This window comes from Leucopleurus acutus, assembly GCF_964270905.1.
Source record: "Leucopleurus acutus genome assembly, chromosome: 7".
Taxonomy (NCBI): Eukaryota; Metazoa; Chordata; class Mammalia; order Artiodactyla; family Delphinidae; genus Leucopleurus; species Leucopleurus acutus.
Window position 1 is genome coordinate 23,342,452 of NC_139150.1, and position 23,826 is coordinate 23,366,277.

Sequence of the window (23,826 nt, forward strand, 5' to 3'; positions counted from 1 at the left end):
GCCATGGGGAAGTTTAAGAAGCACGGCTCTGCAATATCTTTTTGTAAAAGACATTATTTTAAAGCAATGCTTTAAAAAATTCAAATACAAAAAATAATGTAACCAACCCCGACATACCTACCACCCAGATTTAACAGATAATAATAGTAAACATATATTTTGTACTGAACACTATTTTAATTACTTTAACTTAACCTTCATGACAGCCTTGTGAGAGAGGTGCTACTAGATCATTCATCCCTGTGTTATAGATGAGGAAACCAAGGACAGAAAGATTAGGTGATTTACCCAGGGTCATACAACTCATAAGCAACAGAGCTGGTATCTGAAGACAGGGGGCCTGGCTCCAGGGCTAAGCTATGTTTTCTAGACATTGAACACTTTGTCACCTCCTCCCTAACCCCCTGTATCTTAAGTCTATCAAGTCTCCTTTGAAATGTGTCTCTAATTCATCCCTTCCTTTTTTGCATGGATGCCATCCTACTTTATGTAGGACTCCTGCAACACCACCCCATCCATTTTATACTTTGCCCCAGATTAATCTTTCTGTAAATACTGCTCCTGCCATCCTTCCTGCCCAAACATCTTCAGTGCCTTGGCTCTGCCTGGTGTCTAACCAGGCTGACTTGGACTCCAAGGCCCTTGAAACCCGGTCCCACCTCTAGTCACCAACAGAAAACAGAACAGAACACAACAGCATCACCCGGCCTCCATCACAACAGACCGACCTTCCAGGTCTGCTGAACCGTCTCCTCCTGCCTGGCTTTGTCTTTGCCTCCCTCCTCGCCTGGTTTCCTCGTCCTACAAACCCCGTTTCAAATCCCACCTCCTGGGCAAATTCTTCCTTGACTGCTTTTATACTATGAACTCCCACCCCTTAAGTCAATCAACACTAAGTATCATCTTAATGTTTCCTTCTAGCTCTTTCTCTCTCTCTCTCTTCTTTTGGAGTATCTTCAGTGACCAGGTACTGCATGAGGCAGTTACTTTTTATTTGGCTACAACAGACACAACATAAAATGTATTATTTTAACCCTTTTAAGTATACAGTTCAGGGGCATTAAGAACATCCACAGTGGGGTGCAACCCTCTACACCCTATTCCTGTCTTCCCCACAGCCCCTGGTAACCTCTTTTCTACTTTCTGTCTCTGTGAATTTGACCAGTCTAGGTACCTCATATAAGTCGAATCATACAGTATTTGTCCTTCTCTGACTGGTTTATTTAACTTAGCATAATGTTTTCTATGTCCATCCACGTTGTAGCATGTGTCAGAATTTCATTTTTTATGCCTGAATAATATTCCATTGTATGAATATATCACACTTTGTTTATCCATTCACCTGTGGATGGACACTTGGGTTCTTTCCACCCTTGTCTAGGGATGGCTATTGGGAATAATGCTGCTCTGAACATTGGTGCACAAATATCTGTTCAAGTCTCTGCTTTCAATTCTTTTGTGCAGGAGCATTTACAGTTTTATTCTCAAAACAAATCTGTGGTAGGGATTGTTCATTTCACTTCACAGATGAAGTAAATGAGGGTTCAGAGAAGTTAAGTCACTTGTTGAAGGCCACGTGTCTGGGGCTTAAATATGATTTTCCCAAGGATTCTGATTTCAATACGATTTTCCTGAGGATTCTGATTTCACTAACAAACACTTTTCCTAGAAGAGATGAGGATCTAACTTAGTAAGGATTCTATAAGTCAAGGTTCAATGTGTGATCTCTGTTAATGCTGATGGTAGTGACAGTGGCCAGAAACAGGTAGAGAAATGACATCCCACGTCCATCAAAGGTGGGCTGGTAACTTCTCTTCCAACATGAATCTGGACTCTAAGCCTCTTGACGCATTAATTAGGCCGGAACACACTCTTGCCTTGAAGAACTAAATCTGCAGCACCTGGGGAGACCTCTGTGGCCTGAGAGTTACCTGCCTAATTAGGAGGAGTTTGGCGTATAGGGTTAAGGAGTAGAAATAGCTACACAGTTTGCTTCCAGAACACAGTGGTGCTCAGACCCACAACCCCTGGATCTGAGCCAGCTCAGGTGCAGTAAGATCTCAGTATGAGGGGGGCAGATGTTTAGGTGATAGACAGGGGGACTAACCTTCTTCTCAGTGTCACCAGGAATGAGGGGTTTCCTGGGATGCGAGGTTTCAGAACTAAAACCAAGAAAGTTCCAGGCAAACGAGGATAAGTTGGCCACCCTAACCTAAAGATCACAGGGGGGAAAAATTACTCTTGTATCTGTCCCTTCCTTTCTTATTTCCGTTGGTTTAGACCTATAACCTCCTAGCTGGACCCTCCTCCTAGCAGTAACCCCTAACTGGCCTTCCAGCCTCACTCTCTGTCTACATTTGTCCCTTTGGAAAACTGTGGCTCTGATTAAAAATCTTCAACGTTTTTCCCCATGAATTATTCAGAGCAAGGGCCATGACAACCAGATAGGTCAGGTCAATGAGGGACACAACCATAGTGTAAGACATTAGGAACTGGTGGGGATTGCAGCCAGGCTCACCCCAGACATTTCTGAGCCTGGGAGCAAGTGTACAAATGGAGGACCACACACAGTATGTCTCAATATTTAAAAGTTGGAAATCAAGCTCAAATTAAAGAAACTGCATTCTCTCCTCCTAAGTTGGCAAATACACTTCATACTGACTCTGAAGGCCAAGTTCAAATTGTGTTCTTGGATTCCTAGGAGTCTTGAGACTTGGTGGTTTCCAGCGAGGTCCTCTGGCCTGTTACCCATATCTGTTCTCTTCTCTCTCCTGCCTCTGTCCTGCAACTCCAGGGGCCTTGCAGCCAATGCTGGATACCCCAGCCTGAACTTCAAAGCTCCATCCACACACACCGTACTCCCAACACAATCTGCTTTCCCTTGGTACACCCCTCAGCCATATTGAAGAGGTCCATGGAAGTGAGCTTGGCCCATTTGGGCAGAGAATTCTGAGTCCTGACATCTGCAGCACGGCCTGGATCAGGGGAGTGGTACAGGCAATTCCCCTTGTTCCAGAGATGCCTCACCCCATGGGAAAGGGTGTGACCAGACCAAGACCATATTAAAGCCCAGGGCCCAGGACAGGGGCTCCTCTTCCTTGGGTCTAAGGTGGTACTGATCACGCCTCATCTAAAGGGGGCAGCTGACCTCAACTCCAGCTGATTCCTGCGTCCTGGGAATGCCCAGTGTTGGCTAGACCTTCTGCTTTTTCAAGAGAAGATAAAATTGTGGAATTTCTTGGTTATAAATTCAAATTAAAACCAAACCAAACCAAATACCCTTGTATGAGTCAATACAATAAAGGCCAAACACAATACAGCCACAGGCCTGCCCTTGAACTCTCAGTTGCAACTTCTTCCTTGAGGAACACCCCGTCCCTCCACACACTGGCCTCAAGCCACTTCTTCTACTGCCTGTCCTCCCACCCTTTGGGTTCCTGTGTTCTACCAAATCAGAGGAGCAGACAGCTCCTGCTTCCCACCTCAGTCCTTTTGATCAAGGAGTTCCTTCTGCCTCGAATACCCTCCTTGGCTCTCACACTTGTGTACTGACAACCACACTCACCCTTCAAGGGCAAGTGCAAACCCAACTCCTTCAAGACGCCTGCCCTGATGACTCCTGAAATTCTGGACCAGGACACCAGAGTGTGAATCCTGGCTCTGCAATTTTATGCAAGTCACAAGTGCTCTGAACCTCCTGTGTAAAATGGGGGGACATTTCTATCGACCTTGAAGAGCTACTTCTTGTGAAAGCTAAATAAGATAATATGTAGTAAATTCCTGGCAGTCCAGTGGTTAGGACTCGGCGCTTTCACTGCAGGGGCCCGGGTTCAGCCCCTGGTTGGGGGACTAGGATCCCACAAGCCACACGGCACAGCCAAAAAAAAGGAAAAAGATAGCATGTGTTAAAACATTTAGTATAGTTCAGGGCATTTTATCAGTGCTCAGTAAATGCTAGGAGAATAGGAAAGCAAATTTGAGCATCTGCAAACCTTTTTGTAAAGTACTAGAAAATTTTTTAGGCTTCATGGGCCATATGGCTTCCTTCCCTAGACAATATGTAAACATGTGGGCATAGCTGTGTTCCAATAAAACTTTATTTACAGAAAGGGGCAGAGGGCCGGATTTGCCCCAAGGGTCATAGTTCCTGACCCTGTTTCATACCATTCTTAGGGCTTGTTCTCTGCCTCTCAAAGCTGTGGTTACTACTCATACTAACAGTTAATACTTTAATTCTGCCCGTGATTACCAGGCAGCGTCGAAAACACTCTACAAGAGATTTAACGTTCATCACCATTTTGTGTATAAAGAAACAGAGGCACAAAGAAGTGGCAGGTGGACTTGAGAATCAGAACTTGGAGCTGCTGTTCAGCATGGGTTCAGGCCTTGGGCAGCACCTATACCATCTTGTGTGAGTTCTTTTTTTTTTAATTAATTAATTAATTTAATTTTTGGCTGCATTGGGTCTTTGTTGCTGTGCGTGGGTTTTTTCTCTAGTTGCTGAGAGTGGGGGCTACTCTTTTTGTTGTGGAGCACAGGCTCTAGGCGTGCGGGCTTCAGTAGTTGTGGCACATGGGTTCAGTAGTTGTAGCTCACAGGCTCTAGAGCACAGGCTCAGTAGTTGTGGCGCACGGGATTAGTTGCTCCGCTTCATGTGGGATCTTCCCGGACCAGGGCTCGAACCCATGTCCCCTGCATTGGCAGGCGGATTCTTAACCACCGCACCACCAGGGAAGTCCTTGTGTGAGTTTCTTGATTGTTGGTGGATGAACGTGCATCTGCAAAGGACTTTAAGCCACCCTCCTCCCTCTCGTGTGCTGTCAGTTGTAATTATAACTACTGAACACACCCAACGGTGAATCTCCTCCAGCGACAGCTGTGAGCAGCAGGCAAATGGCACAAGCCAGCGACCAACGTCCTCTGCTGAGTCTCTAGTGGCTGATAAGTACTGGGTCTGAGAGTGTTCTGCTTTCTGTCTTTAATTCCTCCTCTTCATTGAGTGCCCACAGGAATATGGAACTAATTATAAATGGCAAAGAAAAAAAGGAAATGATTTTATGTGATGGCTGACTGTCCCACAGCGCTCTGACTGATCCTTCATATTGGTCTATCTGGGTAAAGGGCTCTTGTTGTGCTCTGAGCGCCATGTCTACAACACTGTGTCTACATCACTGCCAAAGGATCAATGCAAGGAAAGCCCAGTCTCAGGTGTGGGGATGGCTGACCAAGCAGAGACGCCCGACTACATGCTGGAGGTATCACGGCCATATGCTTTACCATCCAAACTGGAACACTACCAAGAATTAGGCTGGGAAAACATGTGCAAAGTGGGATGCATTGTCACTCTGGTCAGAGAAACCTTTCTAAGTGGCCACTGGTGAATGTTTCACACCTGGGGAGCACTTCCCTGTCCTAGAAAGAAAAGCAACTGGCCCTCCCCTTTTCGTTCTGGTCCATGATCTCAGCTATGACACCATGAAACATTCAACCATACCATGTAATTTTATACTGTGCTATATGTAACTGGAGAAAATCAAGGAAGAATAGGCCTGGTTCCTGGGAGTATGTCTTGGTTACTGGTTCTAAAGAGTTAGTCTATAGTCCTTAGAGTTAAAATTGACTCTTGTAATTTGACATACTACAGCAAGTTTACTATGGGTTTAATGCTTTGTTTGTGATGTAAGTTTCTGGTTGATTTTCACCTATGTGTTTCAAGGAATCTCCATACTACCTAAGCATGTCCATGTCTGAGCATGGACAGTGGGCATGTTGTGCACTGCACAACTCTAAGGGCACCATTTACACCATACTCCATGTGAATGGAGCCCTCTAGGATTATGCAGTGAGCAACCTGAACAACAGGACACTGGCCCTGCTGGGCAACTCTAGTCCCATCTCCCATCAGCCAGAACTGGTGTACTTCAGCAGTTTAATCCTTTTTTTTTTTTTTCTACATCTTTATTGGAGTATAATTGCTTTACAATGGTGTGTTAGTTTCTGCTTTATAACAAAGTGAATCAGTTATACATATACATATGTTCCCATATCTTTTCCCTCTTGCGTCTCCCTCCCTCCCACCCTCCCTATCCCATCCCTCTAGGTGGTCACACACCACCTAGCTGATCTCCCTGTGCTATGTGGCTGCTTCCCACTAGCTATCTGTTTTACGTTTGGTAGTGTATATATGTCCATGCCACTCTCTCACTTTGTCACAGCTTACCCTTCCCCCTCCCCATATCCTCAAGTCCATGCTCTAGTAGGTCTGTGTCTTTATTCCCGTCTTACCCCTAGGTTCTTCATGACCTTTTCTTTTTTTTTTTAGATTCCATATATATGTGTTAGCATACGGTATTTGTTTTTCTCTTTCTGACTTACTTCACTCTGTATGACAGACTCTAGGTCCATCCACCTCACTACACAAATAATTCAATTTCATTTCTTTTTATGGCTGAGTAATATTCCATTGTATATATGTGCCACATCTTCTTTATCCATTCATCTGTCGATCGACACTTAGGTTGCTTCCATGTCCTGGCTATTGTAAATAGTGCTGCAATGAACATTCTGGTACATAACTCTTTTTGAATTATGGTTTTCTCAGGGTATATGCCCAGTAGTGGGATTGCTGGGTTGTATGGTAGTTCTATTTGTAGTTTTTTAAGGAACCTCCATACTGTTCTCCATAGTGGCTGTACCAATTCACATTCCCACCAACAGTGCAGGAGGGTTCCCTTTTGTCCACACCCTCTCCAGCATTTATTGTTTCTAGATTTTTTGATGATGAGCAGCCTAATCCTTACACAGCTGGACACCCTCAGGGTGATCTGGCTGTCTGCTGTCTGTTTGCCTAGTCACTGCTAAAAAGTACTAAGCCTCCACCCACCTAAATACCCTTGTCCTGTGAGGCACAGGACAACTATTTTGTCTGTGCTCTGCTGTTAAACTTGCCTGGAATCTGCTGATAGAAGTTCAGTCTCTCCTCTTGCCTGACAAGAGAAGACCCATGGCTGTCAGCACAATACCAAGCCCCTTTTTTTCTGACAAGGGGGGAGAAACTAAAACGTAACCCCGTCTCCCCCCCCCCCTTTTTTTTTTTTTTTTTTTTGCGGTACGCGGGCCTCTCACGGTTGTGGCCTCTCCCGTTGCGGAGCACAGGCTCCCGACGCGCAGGCTGAGCGTACATGGCTCACGGGCCCAGCCGCTCCACGGCATGTGGGATCTCCCCGGACCGGGGCACCAACCCGTGTCCCCCGCATCGGCAGGCGGACTCTCAACCACTGCGCCACCAGCGAAGCCCCTCCCCCATTTTTTAAACAAGGACTCCTGCCCCATCCTTCCCACTGAGTCTCAGGAGCCAAGAGCTGGCATTAAATCTTGATTGTGTTTTCAACACATAGTCTGTAAGTCTGTGTCTCAGGATGAAATCAACGAATTGAGAGAGAAAAGATGCTGCTTCTGATCCATTTCTGGAACGAGAAAGTGAGTCTTTTGCTATATGAATGCAGAAGTCCCAAGTAAAGGCTCAGCCACACATGAGGACAGTAGGAGTTCAGAGGACAGCGGAAGGCTGATAACAATGGGTCAGAGGCAGGTGCAGGGGGCAGAGAGAGACAAAGGCACTCAGCTGGGCTGAGTTGATGACTAAGACTTGCCAAAATGTGGGGAGGAAAGGGCCTATGCTAGGTGTGTCCAAAACAGCATGAGTAAAGCTGGGTGAATGTGGCCAGGGGAGGGGGGGCGTGGGCTCCTTAATTAAAAATGCGCATTTATGTCAGGAATCAGGGGGACCTGAAGTATGGTGAAGAAGGGAGATGGAGGAGGAGATGTTCCATTTTAGCAAACTTTGAATTTCAGAGAGAAGGGTTTGATCTTGATTCTGGAAGGAAAGAATACAAAAGCAATTCTCTGTTTTATTAAGCCGGGAGGGGGCTGGTCTTGGTGATGATGAATGCTTCTACACTTGCAATGAAGGATTTCATCACCCAAGCCCTGGCTTCAGAAAATCATCTGAGAATTCTCACTTCTTCCAACATTCAGAGAGAGGAATTTTCTCCTGAGACGTGAAAAGACCTGAAACCAAACTACCCTCAGTCAAGCCTCAGACAACTAACCCCATTCAGCTGGGACGTCCACGACTAGCTTTTTATGAACTGCTTCTGACGTTCTCTGCATCAATGTCAATACGCCCATGCTTAGTTAACTGTCCGTGGCATTCTGCAGAGCACAAACGCTAAGTGCCTGGCCCAAAGACACAGCTATCAAGGAGCAGAACTGGTTTGTTGATTTCAAATCCTGTTACATTGGACACTCAGCTTTGGGGCAGAAGAGGAGGACTTAGGGAAGAGAAGCACCGTCTTTCTGTTGCTCCATTCCTCAAGGTTCCTTTGGAGAAACCATCTAGAATAGATGGGCGGTGGTGTGTGTCTGCTACACTCACCTCCCAGGAGACTCTAGGTGCGTATTTACCAACCCTCCAGGATTCTCTGGGTCAGGAGAAAGTGGGGCACACAGATGTCAGGCATTAGCCCCTAATAAGGCCGGTCTGTTTATATTTTTTAAAGGGAATCCAAATTCTGATTTTTAAGTCTTGGTGAGTCACTTGTTCGCCCACTGAATATCATACACAGGAAAATGGCCACTGGTTTTCCATCGGGCTTGGAAAGACCCCAGAGCAAAGGCAGTGATGGGGGATTTGCCCAGGGGCTCCTCAGGGCCAGGCCAGGGCCACGGTGGATTGCTTATGTGTTGGCTTTTAAAGGCCAGGGATTTCAGGATCTTTTAGGAAAAACACTCCTCAGCTTGATGTATTTCTTTTCTTTTTTAACTATAGAGAAATACCTTTGATATTGACATCCATGTAGTATGTCGCTCAGAATCATCTTAATGGTCATCTAGTAAAATTACTCATTTTATAGATGAGAAAGTTGGGGCCAGAAGAGGAAAAAGGACTTCAAGTCACACATGAATGACATACCTGGGACAGAGCCCAGGCCTGGGTCCCCTCACACTCCGAACGCCAATTCTATCATCTCATGTTTTTGTTGTTTTCAAAACAGATCCAAGAACTTAGAATTCAGTGGTTTGGTTGATAATGTAGTATTGTGTTGTACATTTTACAACAAGCTGAACTGCTCAAACAAATGGGAGAAAGAGAAATAAACATTCGAAATCTATGCTAGATGGAGTCCTCTAGTTTCATCTCATTTTTCTCGACTTACTTCTCTACTTCTTTTGGCTGCATGTTTTCCTACAAACGTCCTCCAATACTTTTCTTTTGTAACGGAAGAGAAAGGAGAAAGGAAAAGCAGAAAGAAAAGTCTTTAAAACATTCCTAATAGAAGCCCTACAAGGTAGGTATTATTCTCATTTTACAAAAGAGGAAACCGAGGCTTGTTGAATTGAAATAAGTTGCCAAAGATTACCAAGCTGACCAAGGACAGACTTGGGACTAGACTTCGATTCAGACACCAAAGCCTACATTTTTTTCTTGGTTTGCAGAGTTGAGACAAGGATTCCGGCCTGGACCCCTCCTGCCTGCTCTGGGTCCTTCTGTGCTGCGGTTTCCAGCCCTAACTGCTCATGAGAATCACTTGGAGCCGTTTAATAAATGCTCCAGGCCTCACCCATACCAATCAGATCAGGATCTCTGGGGTGGAGCCCTAGGATAATTATATTTTTAAGAAGATGGTCCAGATTCTAATGTGCAGCAAGTAAGAAATGAGAACCAGAGAGCATGGTGCTTCCTGGGAGAATTAATGAACTTTTTGAGAAGATCAACGCATCCTACAGGTGAGAGTGCACCTTGTGTCAAAAACAGGCTCGTTCAGTAAAGAAAAGAGAAGAAAGAAGGGAAAAGGGAAGGGAAGGGTAGGGAAGGGATGCGAAAGGAAGGGAAAAGAAAAGTTGAGATTCCCTGAGTGGTTCTTTTTCCATTAAGTTCTGCTTATTCTCTAGTGCTGAGCCAGTTTTACAGCCTGCATTGACTAAATCCCCGACTCTACAAGAGCTAACCAAGGGCTCTGCTGAGCAGGGGTCAGCTTACTGGAGCTCAGAAGAGGTGCTGAAGCTGAGGGCTGGAGTGCCTTACAGTAGGGGCAGCCATTGGGCCCCTGTGCTTGTCTACTGCGTCACTTGTCTACTGCGTCACTTGTCTACTGCGTCACTTGTCTACTGCGTCACTTTCCCGCTCTATTTGGAAACTCACATCTGATTGTATAACTTTGCTCATGTAGAGCAGATGGAGCCCAGTTAGATCTGATCCCCATCAGTGAAAATCTGCTTATGCCAAAGACAGCTCTAGCGGGAACAGATGTTACTTTTGTTTGCTTAAATGATGGAGATCTTTACTGGAGAGTTCTAAGTTTGCTGCTGATGTATTCAATTCATTCCTTATAAAAGGAATGGCTTGTTGGGTACCTTGTATAACAGAAGAAATCTGAAGTCACCCTGACCTGGGTTTGAATCCTAGCACTGTGTTTCTGCTCTTACTTCCTGTTGCTTTGAGCAACTTTGCATTTCTCATCCTAACTTCAAAATGAGGAGCTGGGATTTGTTAAGGGAATGCAATGAAGTAAGGCAGTGCTTCCAAAATTTCTGGGGTAGATGAACATGGCATTAAATAACACAGAACCACACAGTCAGAAAATTATTACTGTTTTGATTTTCTTTCATGCCATCTGATTATATCAAAGAGATGGAGGTAAATTTTTGATATGTCTCTAACCTGGCTATTCCTACCTTTAACAATGAAAGAGTTGGTCTCAGGTAACTGTATGTATTACTAGGCAACTGTATGCAGCTGAAAATTAATAATGCTGATTTACATTTATTTCAACAGTTACTTCTATGGCATGTGCTGCCTGCTTAAGGTAGGGCAATAAAGTTACCTTTTAGGTCAAAGAAGTGGTTAAAAGAGTAAATGAGGGTCCACAGGTGGTACACACACAGGACAAGAATAATTAAGGTGATACCAAAAGTCTAAGTTTATGTAAAACTGAGTTAGAGTATGAGCCAGAATCTCACATCAAGCCTCTGAGTAGAGTGAGGATTTAGTCAGTCTCCCGGAGAAAAAAGAAATGACTGAATCGGTCCTTGCACTCTGATTTGAAATAAGTTCTTTAAGAGACAGAATATGGAGACTCATATGAGTCTGCATATTCTGATGGATGGACGATTCACACTGACTGTAGGATTTATGTCACCTCCAGGTTGTCCTCAGGTTGACCTAAGAACCCTGGCCTTAAAAGGGTAGGTCTGCTGCTCGTATTTTCTATACTCAGTGACTTGGAAATAGAAAAAAAGAAAGTTGGAAAATATAATTATCATCTTAAATTTTTTTAGCCTTTAGTTAAAATTTTTTAAAAAGGAAAGAAAATACTAGGTCACAGTGAATTTTGATGACAAGCCATGGGAGGAAAGATCCCTATTTCATCGGTTCTTTGAAATGTCAAACTTCCTGCTGATTATTATTCTTAGCAAGATAAGGAAGTGAGCGTTAGAGAATATTACTATTCTGTGACCACATGACCTCAGGAGCACGATAAGAGACTAAGGATTAGGAGGGAAAAGAAAATCACATTTAAATTTAAATACATACAGCCTTTGCCTCTTGTTATTTTTCCTAAGAAGGGATATGAAGCACCAGAACTAGTCAACAGTTGACTACGAAAGTTTTTGTTTATTTTTCCAGGAATGCAACTTTCAACCATGAAACATGATGCCACAAAGTTCTTAAAACATGACATGGTTCATTTAACCTAAGAAATAGAGAGTAGCTGAATCTAAATACTCTAAGTTGTTGTAGGAAATGAATTTATTTCTCTTGAGTTGTAAATGAGCTCACCAGCCTTAGGATAATCTATCATTATAAAGTCATGTGAGTCTTTCTGCTAAAAAGCTCAAGTATCAAATTCTGATATTGGCTTTCTGCTTATGGGCTGTTCAGAATTTTTAAATGCTTCCATCAGATTTAAGTCCAAACCCAGTGCAAAGCCTTATTATTCCAAAGGAGTTCAGGAGACTTCATTTCTGGTTCCGGCTCTGCCACTATCTCGCTATGGGTAAGTCTCATCTTGGACCCAGCCATATAATGAGTAGATTATGGTAGATTAGGGGTAACCCACAAATGCCAACAGGTGCGAGGCAGGTAATATAAACAAAGGGAGCTGGCCAAGAGTAAGGTAATAGGAAGTGGGGGTGAAGGCAGTGAGTAAGAGAGTATGATTCCCCCAAAGGGGGGCAGCCACCATCAGCTCTAGGCACCTGTCAGCCAGGAAAACAGGCCCATTGTTGACAAAGCCTCTGAAATGTCAAGAGAAGCTGGAAATCCGTCTTTTAAATGGCAGTGAATTAAAAATGATTTTAAAACATGATGCAGGCAAAACCAACATAACCACAGGCCAGATGCAGCCGGTGGATAACCATTTTGTGACTTCCGCATTAGATGATCTCTTTGAGTTCCTATAGCCCTAACTTCTAAATGGCAAATTTTGGCTTTTGTGTGATGCCCATAGAGTGGAGGATTTGCCACTGTTTGAGAAAAGCAGGAGAGGAGCTGGGTTGTTGGAGACACAGTGTGTTCTACTGGTGGTTGCAGAAGGGTGACAGAGCCTAGATCAAGAGGCACTGACACAGTGCCATAGAACACTGTTCCTCTTAGCTCTTATGATGGGGCAAAATAATAATGATAACAATAGTAACAACAACACCTCCTGTGCTTATTCCGGGATGGACACGCCACTCCTATACGAATGGGGAAGGAAAGCCTGCCAGGCAGAACAACAGGACTCCAATGAACAGATACGAGAACAGATGTGGGTGATGAGCCCTCTGCTTCCCCTTTGGGAAGGAAGTGCTGCAGAGACACCTCCCATCCTCCAGAGGGCAGTGTTATTACAGAGCGGTTGCTTGGGTAGATAAAGGTACAAGATAAGAACTGGTACCATTTTGTCTTTTTTGGGCACAGATGGCTCTGTTATCCAAATCTTTCTGTATCCAGTCTCAGCTGCATCCCCATACCACTTTCATAACAAGAGCTTCGGTGTGGAAGAAAGTAAAGAGAGCTGAGCTTGAAACTTGTTCCCCAAGCCCCATCCCAATTTTTAGCTCTGCTGTATTGAGCAAGGTACTTACTGTCTCCCTAACTCAGTTTCTTCATGTATGAAGGAGAATATTAGCAATGTCTACCTCATAGGGTTGATGTAATATGAAAGGAAATCCTACCTATCCAGGGGAAGTGCCTAGTTTTAAGTATGGAACTATGTTCCCTTCCAAAGTTACTTTCTCATCTAAATTCCTCTTGTTATAATTAGGGTTTATCTGCTAATCTTTTGCCCTCCATGATGGGAAATTACCCCTGGAATAGAATCATTAGATTGAACTATAGGGAACTGTCAATATTTAACATTACTGATTTACTAAATGGCGATTTCATATGGTTCAACATAATACAAAAGCAGTCACAAACCCAATGCAGGAGAAAGCAGCTTCCCTTTGACACTGGTTCTGAAACACATCTGAACAGCTTATTATGATTACATTTGGGAAAGGCAAGACCTTTAGTAGAGGAACAAACACTTTTTCGTCACAAGTAAACTAACATTTGTTATCTACTTCCAGCTTACAGAGTGCTTTGTGTAAATATAATTTCCCTTAACTCACAACAACACTGGGGATGGATGTCAGCACACAGCTTTTCACACACTATTCGGAGTGTCACTGCGGGTATGCCCTAGAGTTGGGGGGTGTATAATGGTCTACCATGGTTCCAGTCTGCATGTCCACACACTAAAGAGTATTTCAATTAACAAAAAGAATAATGTCAAGAAAGCCCTGCCACTCACTGTGTAGGATGGATCAGATAAGACGTAGTTCCACAAACACTAGGATGAAGTGCATAGATGCCCAGGGACAACCCAGGTTTCAAGTGTCCAGCACTTTTGACAAGGACAAGAGGTCCTTGCACTCCCTCAGCTTTCTATTGGTTGAAACTATTGTTAATTTCAGCGTGGCAATCTGAGGCACCATTCAAGTTTCAGTCTTGAGTTATCTTCCATGCATAAAGACACCAGAAAAAAAAAAAATCTACTACAGAACCCAAACAGATGAGAACTCCCCAACTGATTTATTTCATATCCTCAAAGAAAACAACTGTGACAGTTCTGCAGGTGTCATCATACCTGCCCTTTGTTCATTCTCTCTTGCAGTAACTTTTTTTTTTTTTTTTTTTTTTTGCGGTACGCGGGCCTCTCACTTTTGTGGCCTCTCCCGTTGCGGAGCACAGGCTCAGCGGCCATGGCTCACGGGCCCAGCCGCTCCGCAGCCTGTGGGATCTTCCCGGACCGGGGCACGAACCCGTGTCCCCTGCATCGGCAGGTGGACTCTCAACCACTGCGCCACCTGGGAAGCCTCGCAATAACTTTTTTACGTTTCACTGAGTACCTACTATGTGCCAGGCTCTGTTTGAGGACAAGGGTCAGCAAACTACAAGCCCGAGGGCCAACTCTGGCCCCACTCTGTTTCAGTAACTAAAGTTTATGGAACCCAGCCGCACTCATGCATTTACATGTTGTGTATGGCTGCTTTCTGGCAGAGCTGAGTAGCTGTGACAGAAATCATGTGACCCACAGAGCCCAAAATATTTACTCTCCGGCCATTGAGAGGAAAAGTTTGCTGACTCTATTTTAGAGGAAGAGGATACAGCATCAGAAAAGAGAAACAAAGTCCCCATGTGTCTTGAGAGGCTCCTGTTTAGAAGATCGCACTGGACGAACTCTTATTACTTAAACTAAGGGGCAGACCGAGTTTGACCCGTGGGATCAAAGTCAATGCCACTGCTGAGGGCTTATAAGGAACAAGAAAAGGGATGACAGGTGTGGAGACAGATGTGCAAGAGGGGGTTAGAGAAAGGATTAGTTAATGTGGAAACCAGCTGGAACAGGCAGGCCACAGGGATTCCCACCAAGGGGCACCCAAACCTTTGGCTGGGTTAGGTGGCATACGTATCAGAATCACCTGGAGATATCAGTAAACGTGCAGGCTACTGGGCCCCACTCAGGAATCTGAATTTGAGTTCCAGAGGTGTGGTCGAGCTTCCACATTCTTAGCGGGTGCCCCCAGGTGATGCTGAAGCAGGCTCAGGTTTGAAAAGCGCTGGATTAGCGTTGAGTTTTAGTGAGCAGTCGGAGGTGCTCCCCACGAGGTCTGGCCTGAGGTCCACTCATGGCAGGTGAGAAGGGGAAAGAACCGGGGCACAGACACACAGAGGTAGATGCAGTGAAAAGGCAGTTTATTGTCTATTAATACTGTACAGAGGAACAGAGAGAAGCCACAAGTACAGCATCGGCTGTCGCTGGCAGTGTTATTTCTGAAGTCGGTTTTTGTTTTGTTTTTCATCTGAAGGAGACAGAACAGTCAAAGTACACTTCAGGTTACAAAGTACAGCAGCTATAGCCCAGCAAGTCTAATTCAGAGTAAGCACAACAGGCTCCCAACCCACCCGCAATCAACCACCAAATGGATATATTTACAGTGATGTCACTCACCCCGAGTGAGCTGCTAAAGCCAAACATTCCAATCAACAACCTACATTCACTGAAAGCTGCATCAGACACAACATTTTCTGGAACCCCTGTATGATGTTGACTCTTTTAAGTCAGGAGTTTGAGAGGAGGAAAGAATGTTCCAGAACCCCACAAAGGACAGGACTCTTTTCACTTGCCAGAATGGGATATGACAGAATTGGAGTTGGAGCCACACACAGACCAGTTGAGATCAGGCATTGCCCGGTGGTCTCTTTGTACATAAAGACTTGTTGCAAAACCAAGTGACTGGATGTCTGCCTGACCACCTCATCTTGAAACCGAGAGGTTCCGATAGTAACAAGGGGCTAGGGCACACGGCCTCTCCCTACCACCCTCAGGCAATTGCATAGTTCTTTCATTTCTGGAGCTGTTGCCATGACAGTACGGTTGACAGTTGGGCCTGAACTGGGCCTGTTGGAGGGATTCTGATGATGAAAAAACTAAAATGATTGGCCTGGGAACCAGAGAGGTTATTTTTCTTGAAATGGAGAGTGTGTTTAAGACCTTGCCTTGTTGGAAAAAGGCTCTTGGTCTTTTAGGGTAGTAGAAAAAGATCCCATCCTAGGAAAAGATGCTGCTTGGAAGGAGAGTCCAACAGGAAGAGGGAGCAGATTCTTAGGCTTGACCTCTGACCTCTGGTGTCAGCCAGACAGATGAACAGGTGTGGGTGAAGATCTTCACGAACCTGAGTGTGACTGTGATGGGAACTCAAGAATTTGGCAGAAAATTGAGGAAAAAAATCCAAGAACTCTTAAAAATTCAGTATCTCCTTTATGGATGGATAAGGATAATTCTTTCCAGTCTCTACTTAACTCTGAAAATAGGATGCAGCCTCACTGATATTTACAAGGTCAAGAACTCCTGGTAGCTTTTATATGGTTGGTTTATACATTTATGCATATTGTGTACATTATGTAGATGGTCAGATGCTTCTGACTCACCATTTTGCATGTGTTACTCAAATGTACCATAGTGAGTGGTCCCTTAACTTCAAATGTAGCAATTACTCCTTGAATATGTGAAAGAGTTGAACTTAGATAACTGCTGGGCTTAGCTTTCATTTAAAACAGCTCCTTTAAAACAGCTATCTCCTTCCAAAAGATCGTTCTGTATTATTAAAGGTGTGGCTCAGAGAGCTATCAAGCCATATAACAGGTTGTCTAATGACAAGTATAGAAAGCTGGATCGTACAACCTAGGACTATTGGGAAACACTGGATTTCATGCAGTGCTGGTGCCAGGGCAGGTCATGGGACCTTTGTTCGTGCCCCCAAGGTCTGGGCTAGTGCTATAGAACTCGCCAGAAAGTTACCTTAATGGAATGGAGAAATAATCAATCAAGGGTGCTCTCAAACTCAAGCTTCATAATGCATCTAAATTTCATTATAAAAATATTTTTCCTTAAAAAAATACATAAATGTAAACTATTCCATTTCTATAATCACTCCCTACTCCCATGTATATCATGCCACTCGTCTTACACTAGAATGAATGGGCACACCCCTCAGGTAAGGCTCCATCACACCACTTGAGTCCATCTCTCTCGCTTTTTCAAGCTATGCCAATTGTGCTTAAAAATATGCTCCCAGACCCAGGTAGGGGGGTCCACAAGTTCACCTCCCTTACAGTGGGAAGGACTGCAGGAGGTCACACATTGCATGAAGCCCACCCCAGGAATGTCAGAGTGGGATAGTGCAGGCTCAGAAGGGAATACAAGGAAGTATTTGGTTGGTAAACATGCAGAGGCAATGCCCAAGCTCTGCCTACTTTATTCCACCTGGGCCAGACCTGCAAGGTTCTGCCTCAGGCTCCTGGGATGAAATTCACAGCTCTGAAGAGGGCTGGGTAGGGGTGGGGAAGAGAATGTTGTGTTCATACAGCTTTGGAATACAAACTGTGATTCTGAAAGGATAGAAAAGAACATAAACAGCGATGCTAAGGCAAACTTTCAAATGGCACATCAGAACTCTTTTTTTTTTTTTTTCATTTGTTTTGTTAACATCACAAGGCAGATACATTCTGTAAACATATATACCATACAGTACGTTAACCATAGGGGGGGAAAGAAAAAGCCACCCTGTCATTCTTTTCCGTCTGTATTTTCTGTTCTTTTACTCCAGAAGGACTGCCTGAAGTCTAGAGGGAATTTTGTGGTTCATAAGATGTACTTTTCTTTTAATAAAAATGCAATGACTTGCAAAAAAATAGCCCCAGGTGACTAGTAAGAGGCAATATGGGGAGAAGGTGAACCTGTAGAAACTTAGAAAATAGTCACAAAATATTAAAAAGTCATTAATTTCAGGAAACATTTTGTTTCCCTGCTTAGTAAAAGAGAGCACTGAAAAAGTTTTACAAAAGTTAAGGCTGTCCAGATCTTTGATGCAGAAAGTTTGTGGTTCCCCAAAGATATATATTATATTTTCACATTGAAAGCAAGTTTTTCTGTGCTACAGTTCCGACCTTTTTATTTTAGACTGGAGAGGAGAGGGGACACAGAGGCCTATTTAAGTCATATAAAAATTAAGGGGTAGGGGATGAGGTTGGTCTAAGGATCCCCAGGGAGACTGCTCTTTGAAACGTTCAGGATGTAATCTTTATTCTAGCCTTTCTACATTCAAATAATAAGTATTTTGGTTTTAAAATGGAGATTTTTATCATGTGGTTTGCTGAAGCTATGAAAATAGAGACACATTAACAGCATCGTGCTCCTCATACGAGATGGATTTTTCTTTTTCCCTAGAAAATGCGGGGTAGTTTTCCTGATTAGACCAGAAGAGGTCTACACAATGAAGGCGAACTGGCAGCAGGAATCCCAGATGCCATCTTGTGCATTACTTGGAGATGTTTTGCGATATGTACCATCACTCCGTGTACCTGCTGGGTTGTACTATCCAATAGGACAAAAGATACCTTCTGGCTCTATCCTAATCGGTGGAGCGACATATACCTTGATTAATAAACTGAGGAGCTTCTAAAAGACTGCATATTTACACAGTTTCTGAAACTTTTAACTATGCTGAGAACTCATGGTTTCAATAATGAAGGTACATGTCACGAAAGTACAACATAAAACTGCTCCCGCCTTGGAATGGTTTTTGTTGTAAACAAAATAACATTGCAGGAGATGAGAATATTCCCACAAGGAATGGGCCCTTTGGTGGGTTAAACTCCACAAGTGGGTCTGGTGACAAACAGAGATGGCTGAGCTTCTAGATTTTAAGTAAGAACAAAAGAAATCCTCCGTGCATATTCTGTCTATGTTCATCTGTGTTTTACATTGACAGGGTTAGTTTCTTAAAAAGGAAGAACTTGTTTAGTGGTTCAGTTTTTGCCTCTATCGCCATATTCCCGCCACCTCTTTTGCTACCCACTGGTTCACTGGCATTAAATAAATGGTGTTTGTCAAGGATGTTCTGTGGTCCCTTGAAATGATGTTCTGCAGGAAGTGAAAAGAAATAAGCTGTTTTCAGACTTGGCCTCAACATTTTGCTCCAGAGACGATATCGTAACTCTAGGAAATTATATAGAGATGGTTTCCCCCTTTTATAAAAACTCGCCCCTAACCAAAATAAAAAGCCTCCTTGCATGTAGGAAAAACATTTATCACCAGAAAGTAAAATGGACTAGGTGGGAATCTGAAGCAGATAACGCGTCATTAACATTTCAGAAAGAGTCAAAGCAAATGAACTCTAGAATTTGAGTTTTCTGAAAGCCTTTGAATAATTTTAGGAAACCATGTTTGGGGTTTACCCAGAAAAGAATTCCCTAGCCCCTCGTCCTCTCTACTGCCAATATTGAGTGATGTCGCTGGACACTGTCAAATCACTTTTAGAGGCAAATGATTTTGCTTACATAAGGAACATAATATAATTGTGGATAAACGAGGCACAAGGTAAAAAAAGAAAACCCCTTAATTTTGTCCTACTGCACATCGAAGAGGAAAAAAAAAGTCAAGGGTATACAAGTCATCAAGATTTTTCAGGATATCTAAGGTTTATCATTTTAACTCTTAAAGGATCTTTAACTCCATGCCATTGAGAACCTGTTTTAAGCAAATGCAATGACCCTCTTTTCCCTCTTTCTCCTCTTTCCATTTAAAGGGTTCTGAGTATATGATTTGAAAAGAAAGTCCAACTAACCATGAGCTCAAAAATGATCATGGTTTTGCAGCTGTATTACTGATTCTCTGATTAGTCTGGTGATGTAAGTCAATACCCTGTATTTCTGAAGGGCGTGATACCATACATAATAAAGTGTTTACAGAGACAATGCCAGTACCAGCAGGGAAGGCAGAATCTTCACAATCACAACTCTGTTTGTATTTTCACTATGAAGGGTAGTTCCTTTTCTCTGTAGATGGGATTATAGGTCTCAGCCCGTAAAAGCACTGGCTGAAGCTGAACCTCCCACTGCAATAGGAAAATGAGGCAAGCTATACAAATACATACGCCACATTCAAACACACCTTCGTTTACTGTGGCCACACATCATTTTAATAAACGTAACACATCTTACTTGAAAAACCATTTAAATGATAAGCTTTACCAGTAAAAGTAGAGAGAGAACTCTCACAAAATTTGCTAATCCCTATACTAATTATTGATAAATGAGAGCGCATATTATCATTGGTCTTTTAAATCTCACGTGTGGTTTTGTAGTGAGAGGTAAAGACCATTTTATTCATGAGAAACTAACTCACTGATGGAAGTGTAAGTCAGGGAATGATCTGTCCTGAAAGACTCTGCTTCTGTTTATCAAAAGTACGCCCAAGGCTAAATTCTATCATTCCACTCACTAACTGTGCTTTTAAAAACAAACTGAATAGTCTTTTCATCCCCAAATGAGTAAAAATAGGATAAGCTATGGGAAACTTTTAGATTGTTTCTTTCTAAATAAATTATTAAAATCAGAGATTGTCCAAAACATTGAAGCTGCTTTCTTTTTCGCTGTAAATAGGTTTCTCTGGAATGTCGTCTTCTTTTTTTTTTTAACCTTTAAATGATGCTAAAATGACCATTTGCTGAGGAGCATGAAGCTGAAAGTTTATAGGCAGCAAAACCAGATATTAGTTCTAGATAATAGAACAGTTTTATTCAAAAAAAGCTTCTTTGCTGAACCTGAGATTTAGAGATAATTCCCTCAGCTGTTCAAAACCAAGCCATGGATGGAATCATCTTAGAAAGTAGAACTTAGCTCGTTATTTTTTTCCTTCTTTAACTTTTTTTGGTTTATATATTGGTGATAAAACGACTTACTTTGTGCTCGTTAAAAATGTAATTATTTGGGAAAGATTAACTTTGAAAATTAAAAAATATTGGTTTTCCCCCTTTTAATTGGAATAAATATAAGTTCAAGCTAAAAAATTAAAAATAATAATAGATTTAGCACTAAGATAGCTATTTAGGACAAATTGAGTTGGTTCTGTAATAAAATTCTCTTAAGGTCGCCTTACTTTTCCCTCATCTACTTTCCACAGAAGTTAAACTTGATGTAGTACATCTTACCATATGTTTTTTGAAAGTAGGTTCTATGGAACGTAGATAATTTTGTGAATTATCTGCAATAATGCTATGAACATTTGGGCAAAAAACTTAAAAGATAGCTCTGTTTTAAAATCAATTCAGGGCTTCCCTGGTGGCGCAGTGGTTGAGAGTCCGCCTGCTGATGTAAGGGACACGGGTTCGTGCCCCCGTAGGGAAGATCCCACATGCCGCGGAGCGGCTGGGCCCGTGAGCCATGGCCGCTGAGCCTGTGCGTCCGGAGCCTGTGCTCCGCAACGGGAGAGGCCACAACAGTGAGAAGCCCGTGTACCGCAAAAAATAAAAAAAGTCAATTCAAATGTTACAGCTTTATTTCATTACTCTATTATTATTTTACTATATTGCTTCCCTTTGGTTTTATTATACCTGTGGCTCTTTGCTTTGGGGCAATGCTAAGAATTGTTCATTGTGTTCTAGATAAAAACCATCCTTTGATGTTCTGGAATCTTCAGAAGTTGAAGAAACAATGCTTGAAGAAGCTCAGCTATGTGCCACTCACTTAATCAGTATTTATGGAACGAATTAAAATACTTAAGGTGAGAAGATAGGGCTTTCTTCATTTTTTAAACATTTTTTACATTTTAAAGTTTAATTCTGTGGGGTGGGTAAACCTACATGGTGATGATACGCGAAATATTCTTTTTCTCATGGGGACACAAAGAAAAGAGTCCAGATGGAAGGCTCTGGAATCAATGGGGCAGGTGAGATGAAGAGTTAATTCAGGAACAGCACCGTCCACAATGGAGCGGAAGCATCACAGCAACCACTGTAGGTCAGAAGGACTGTTTTAGAAATATGGTCACTATAGAGAAACTCCTCAAAATGACCCCTTCGTTGAAAACAGATGAACATGATCAGAAAAATCCGTGAAAAAGAAAACAATATAAAAATTTACACTCTTTTTTTTTAGAGAATAGAAGCAAGGCTCATGGGTTCGCCTAACTTTGGAGATCACAGCTGATGCTCAAAACAATGCTTGTTTCATGTCCTTAGAAAGTTAAAAATGGTGCTTCTTATATAAAGGGTCCATCAGTTAAGTCATAGAAAGAGAGACAGCTGCTGATGGGCAGGTTATGGAATCAGTCCCTACAATTCAGTTATGACAAGCACTGGGTTCTTTTCTTTTACATCAATTTCATTTGTTTTAACAGAAAGCCAGAGATGCACAATACTGTAACCTGGAAGCTTATATAAGGCAGCAGAAAGCATCACCCTAGACTGGACAGACTAAGTAAGGTCTACTTTTGGCTACACTAGCAACTGGCTAGAGCCCATAGCATTTTGCCACATGAGATATAAAAGCAAGGATCCACAGCGAGGGAGGCAAGTGAGAAATCAGTGACGTGGTGATGTGTGACTACATGATAGGAACACACGACAAAATGAAACCCCCGATGCCCATGGATTCAATTCCAGTCAAGTGAATTAAGGCTACTAGATCACTGGCTGCTAGGAAGAGTCCATTCCAATCGAGCAGTAAGGAACCGATTCCCTCTTGAAGACACAAGGAAAGGTTTAGAGGAAAAGCAAGTTCTTGGAAAGAGTGAAGCACACACATGCACGTTGTCTCTGAGCTGAGGAAACTGGAGAAAAAAAAACGAAAGTGAAAAAAATAAGAGGGATCAAAGCAATCCAACTGCAAGGCAAGGCAGGTGTTTGCTTCCAGTTCACAGTATCGCAGTTAGTGGTACAGGGAGGTCTACGTAAGTGGTGGAGAGCACAAAGGCTGCCCAGAAGAAAAGGGAAGAAAGAAGTGGTCACATGACAACACAGCATTGACAGCGCTTTTTCTTTTGGGTACCTGGGGCTGGCTCCGTGGCCAGGCTTTCTTCCTTCCCTTCGGGGGATGAGGGCTCTGTGGTGTCTGAGACGGGTCTCCCGGACACCAGCTCAGCTGCGTTCCCATCAATAGTGGACACATCTGTCACCGTCTTCTCCCTCAATGACTTCTCATCGTCTTCATCAATGAGGACCAACTCAGCCTTGATGGTTTCATCATAGCCTAGCACCTTCTTCGTCTCTTCTTCATCCTCGATATTTTGGTAGCCCATGAAAATCATGGTGACGGGCTGATCCAAGTTTGCCTCCGGCCCTTCAGTGCTGGGGGCTGGAGCCTGCTGCCCTGGGTTCCCAGAAGTATGATCTTTCCTAGACTTATGGACCATTTCTAACTTGGCTTCTTTGCACAGCATATGTTCCTTAGGGTGGCTGAGGCTCCCATCTGCAACCACAGTCCTTTCTGACACGTACCCTCCTCTTAAGCTTGATTGTCCAGCCTTCTGAATAAGCTCTTCTACATCCTTTGAGCTTAATTTGTGCACTCCGTTTTCTACTATGGTGCCTCCTGAGTGCACCTCATACACTACTTTGGTACCATCATCAAAGACTTTGACTCCTCTCTGATGGACCCCCTCTGGGCCAATGGTGGATGTAGAGAGAATCTTGGTCTCTCCTGTTTGTTTGTCTTTCTCCACATTAATTTCCATGGCGTACACAGCTTGAATGAAAACAAGAGAAAGGAAGTGCATGTTACAACAAAAAAAGCCAGTGAATGGTTAATTGCCAAACAGACAAAAAAAAGGTGCTGTGCCCTTTCTAGTCTAACTGCCAAGCATCTTGAGTGTTAGAGTGAGTGCATTGTGGACAGAGGTGGTTATATATGTGTTTTAACACAGCAGCTAAATGCACTGGGAAGACACATGTACA

General features: G+C 43.1%; 1 protein-coding gene across 6 annotated transcripts in view; it reads right to left on the bottom strand.

Moving 5' to 3' along the window:
• The window catches only part of PALM2AKAP2 (PALM2 and AKAP2 fusion), a 355,342-nt gene that overhangs the window by 179,233 nt on the left and 152,283 nt on the right, over positions 1 to 23,826 (bottom strand). For 3 of the 6 annotated variants that reach the window (XM_082843080.1, XM_082843079.1, XM_082843081.1), the window contains one exon: positions 22,922 to 23,617. The exons of 2 other annotated variants lie outside the window; for them this stretch is intronic. In XM_082843080.1, coding sequence (XP_082699206.1) covers positions 22,922 to 23,617 — 696 coding nt within the window. Of the gene's footprint in view, positions 1 to 21,188; positions 23,618 to 23,826 lie in introns of those variants that run through there. One more of the 6 variants, XM_082843084.1, reaches the window with a different exon arrangement.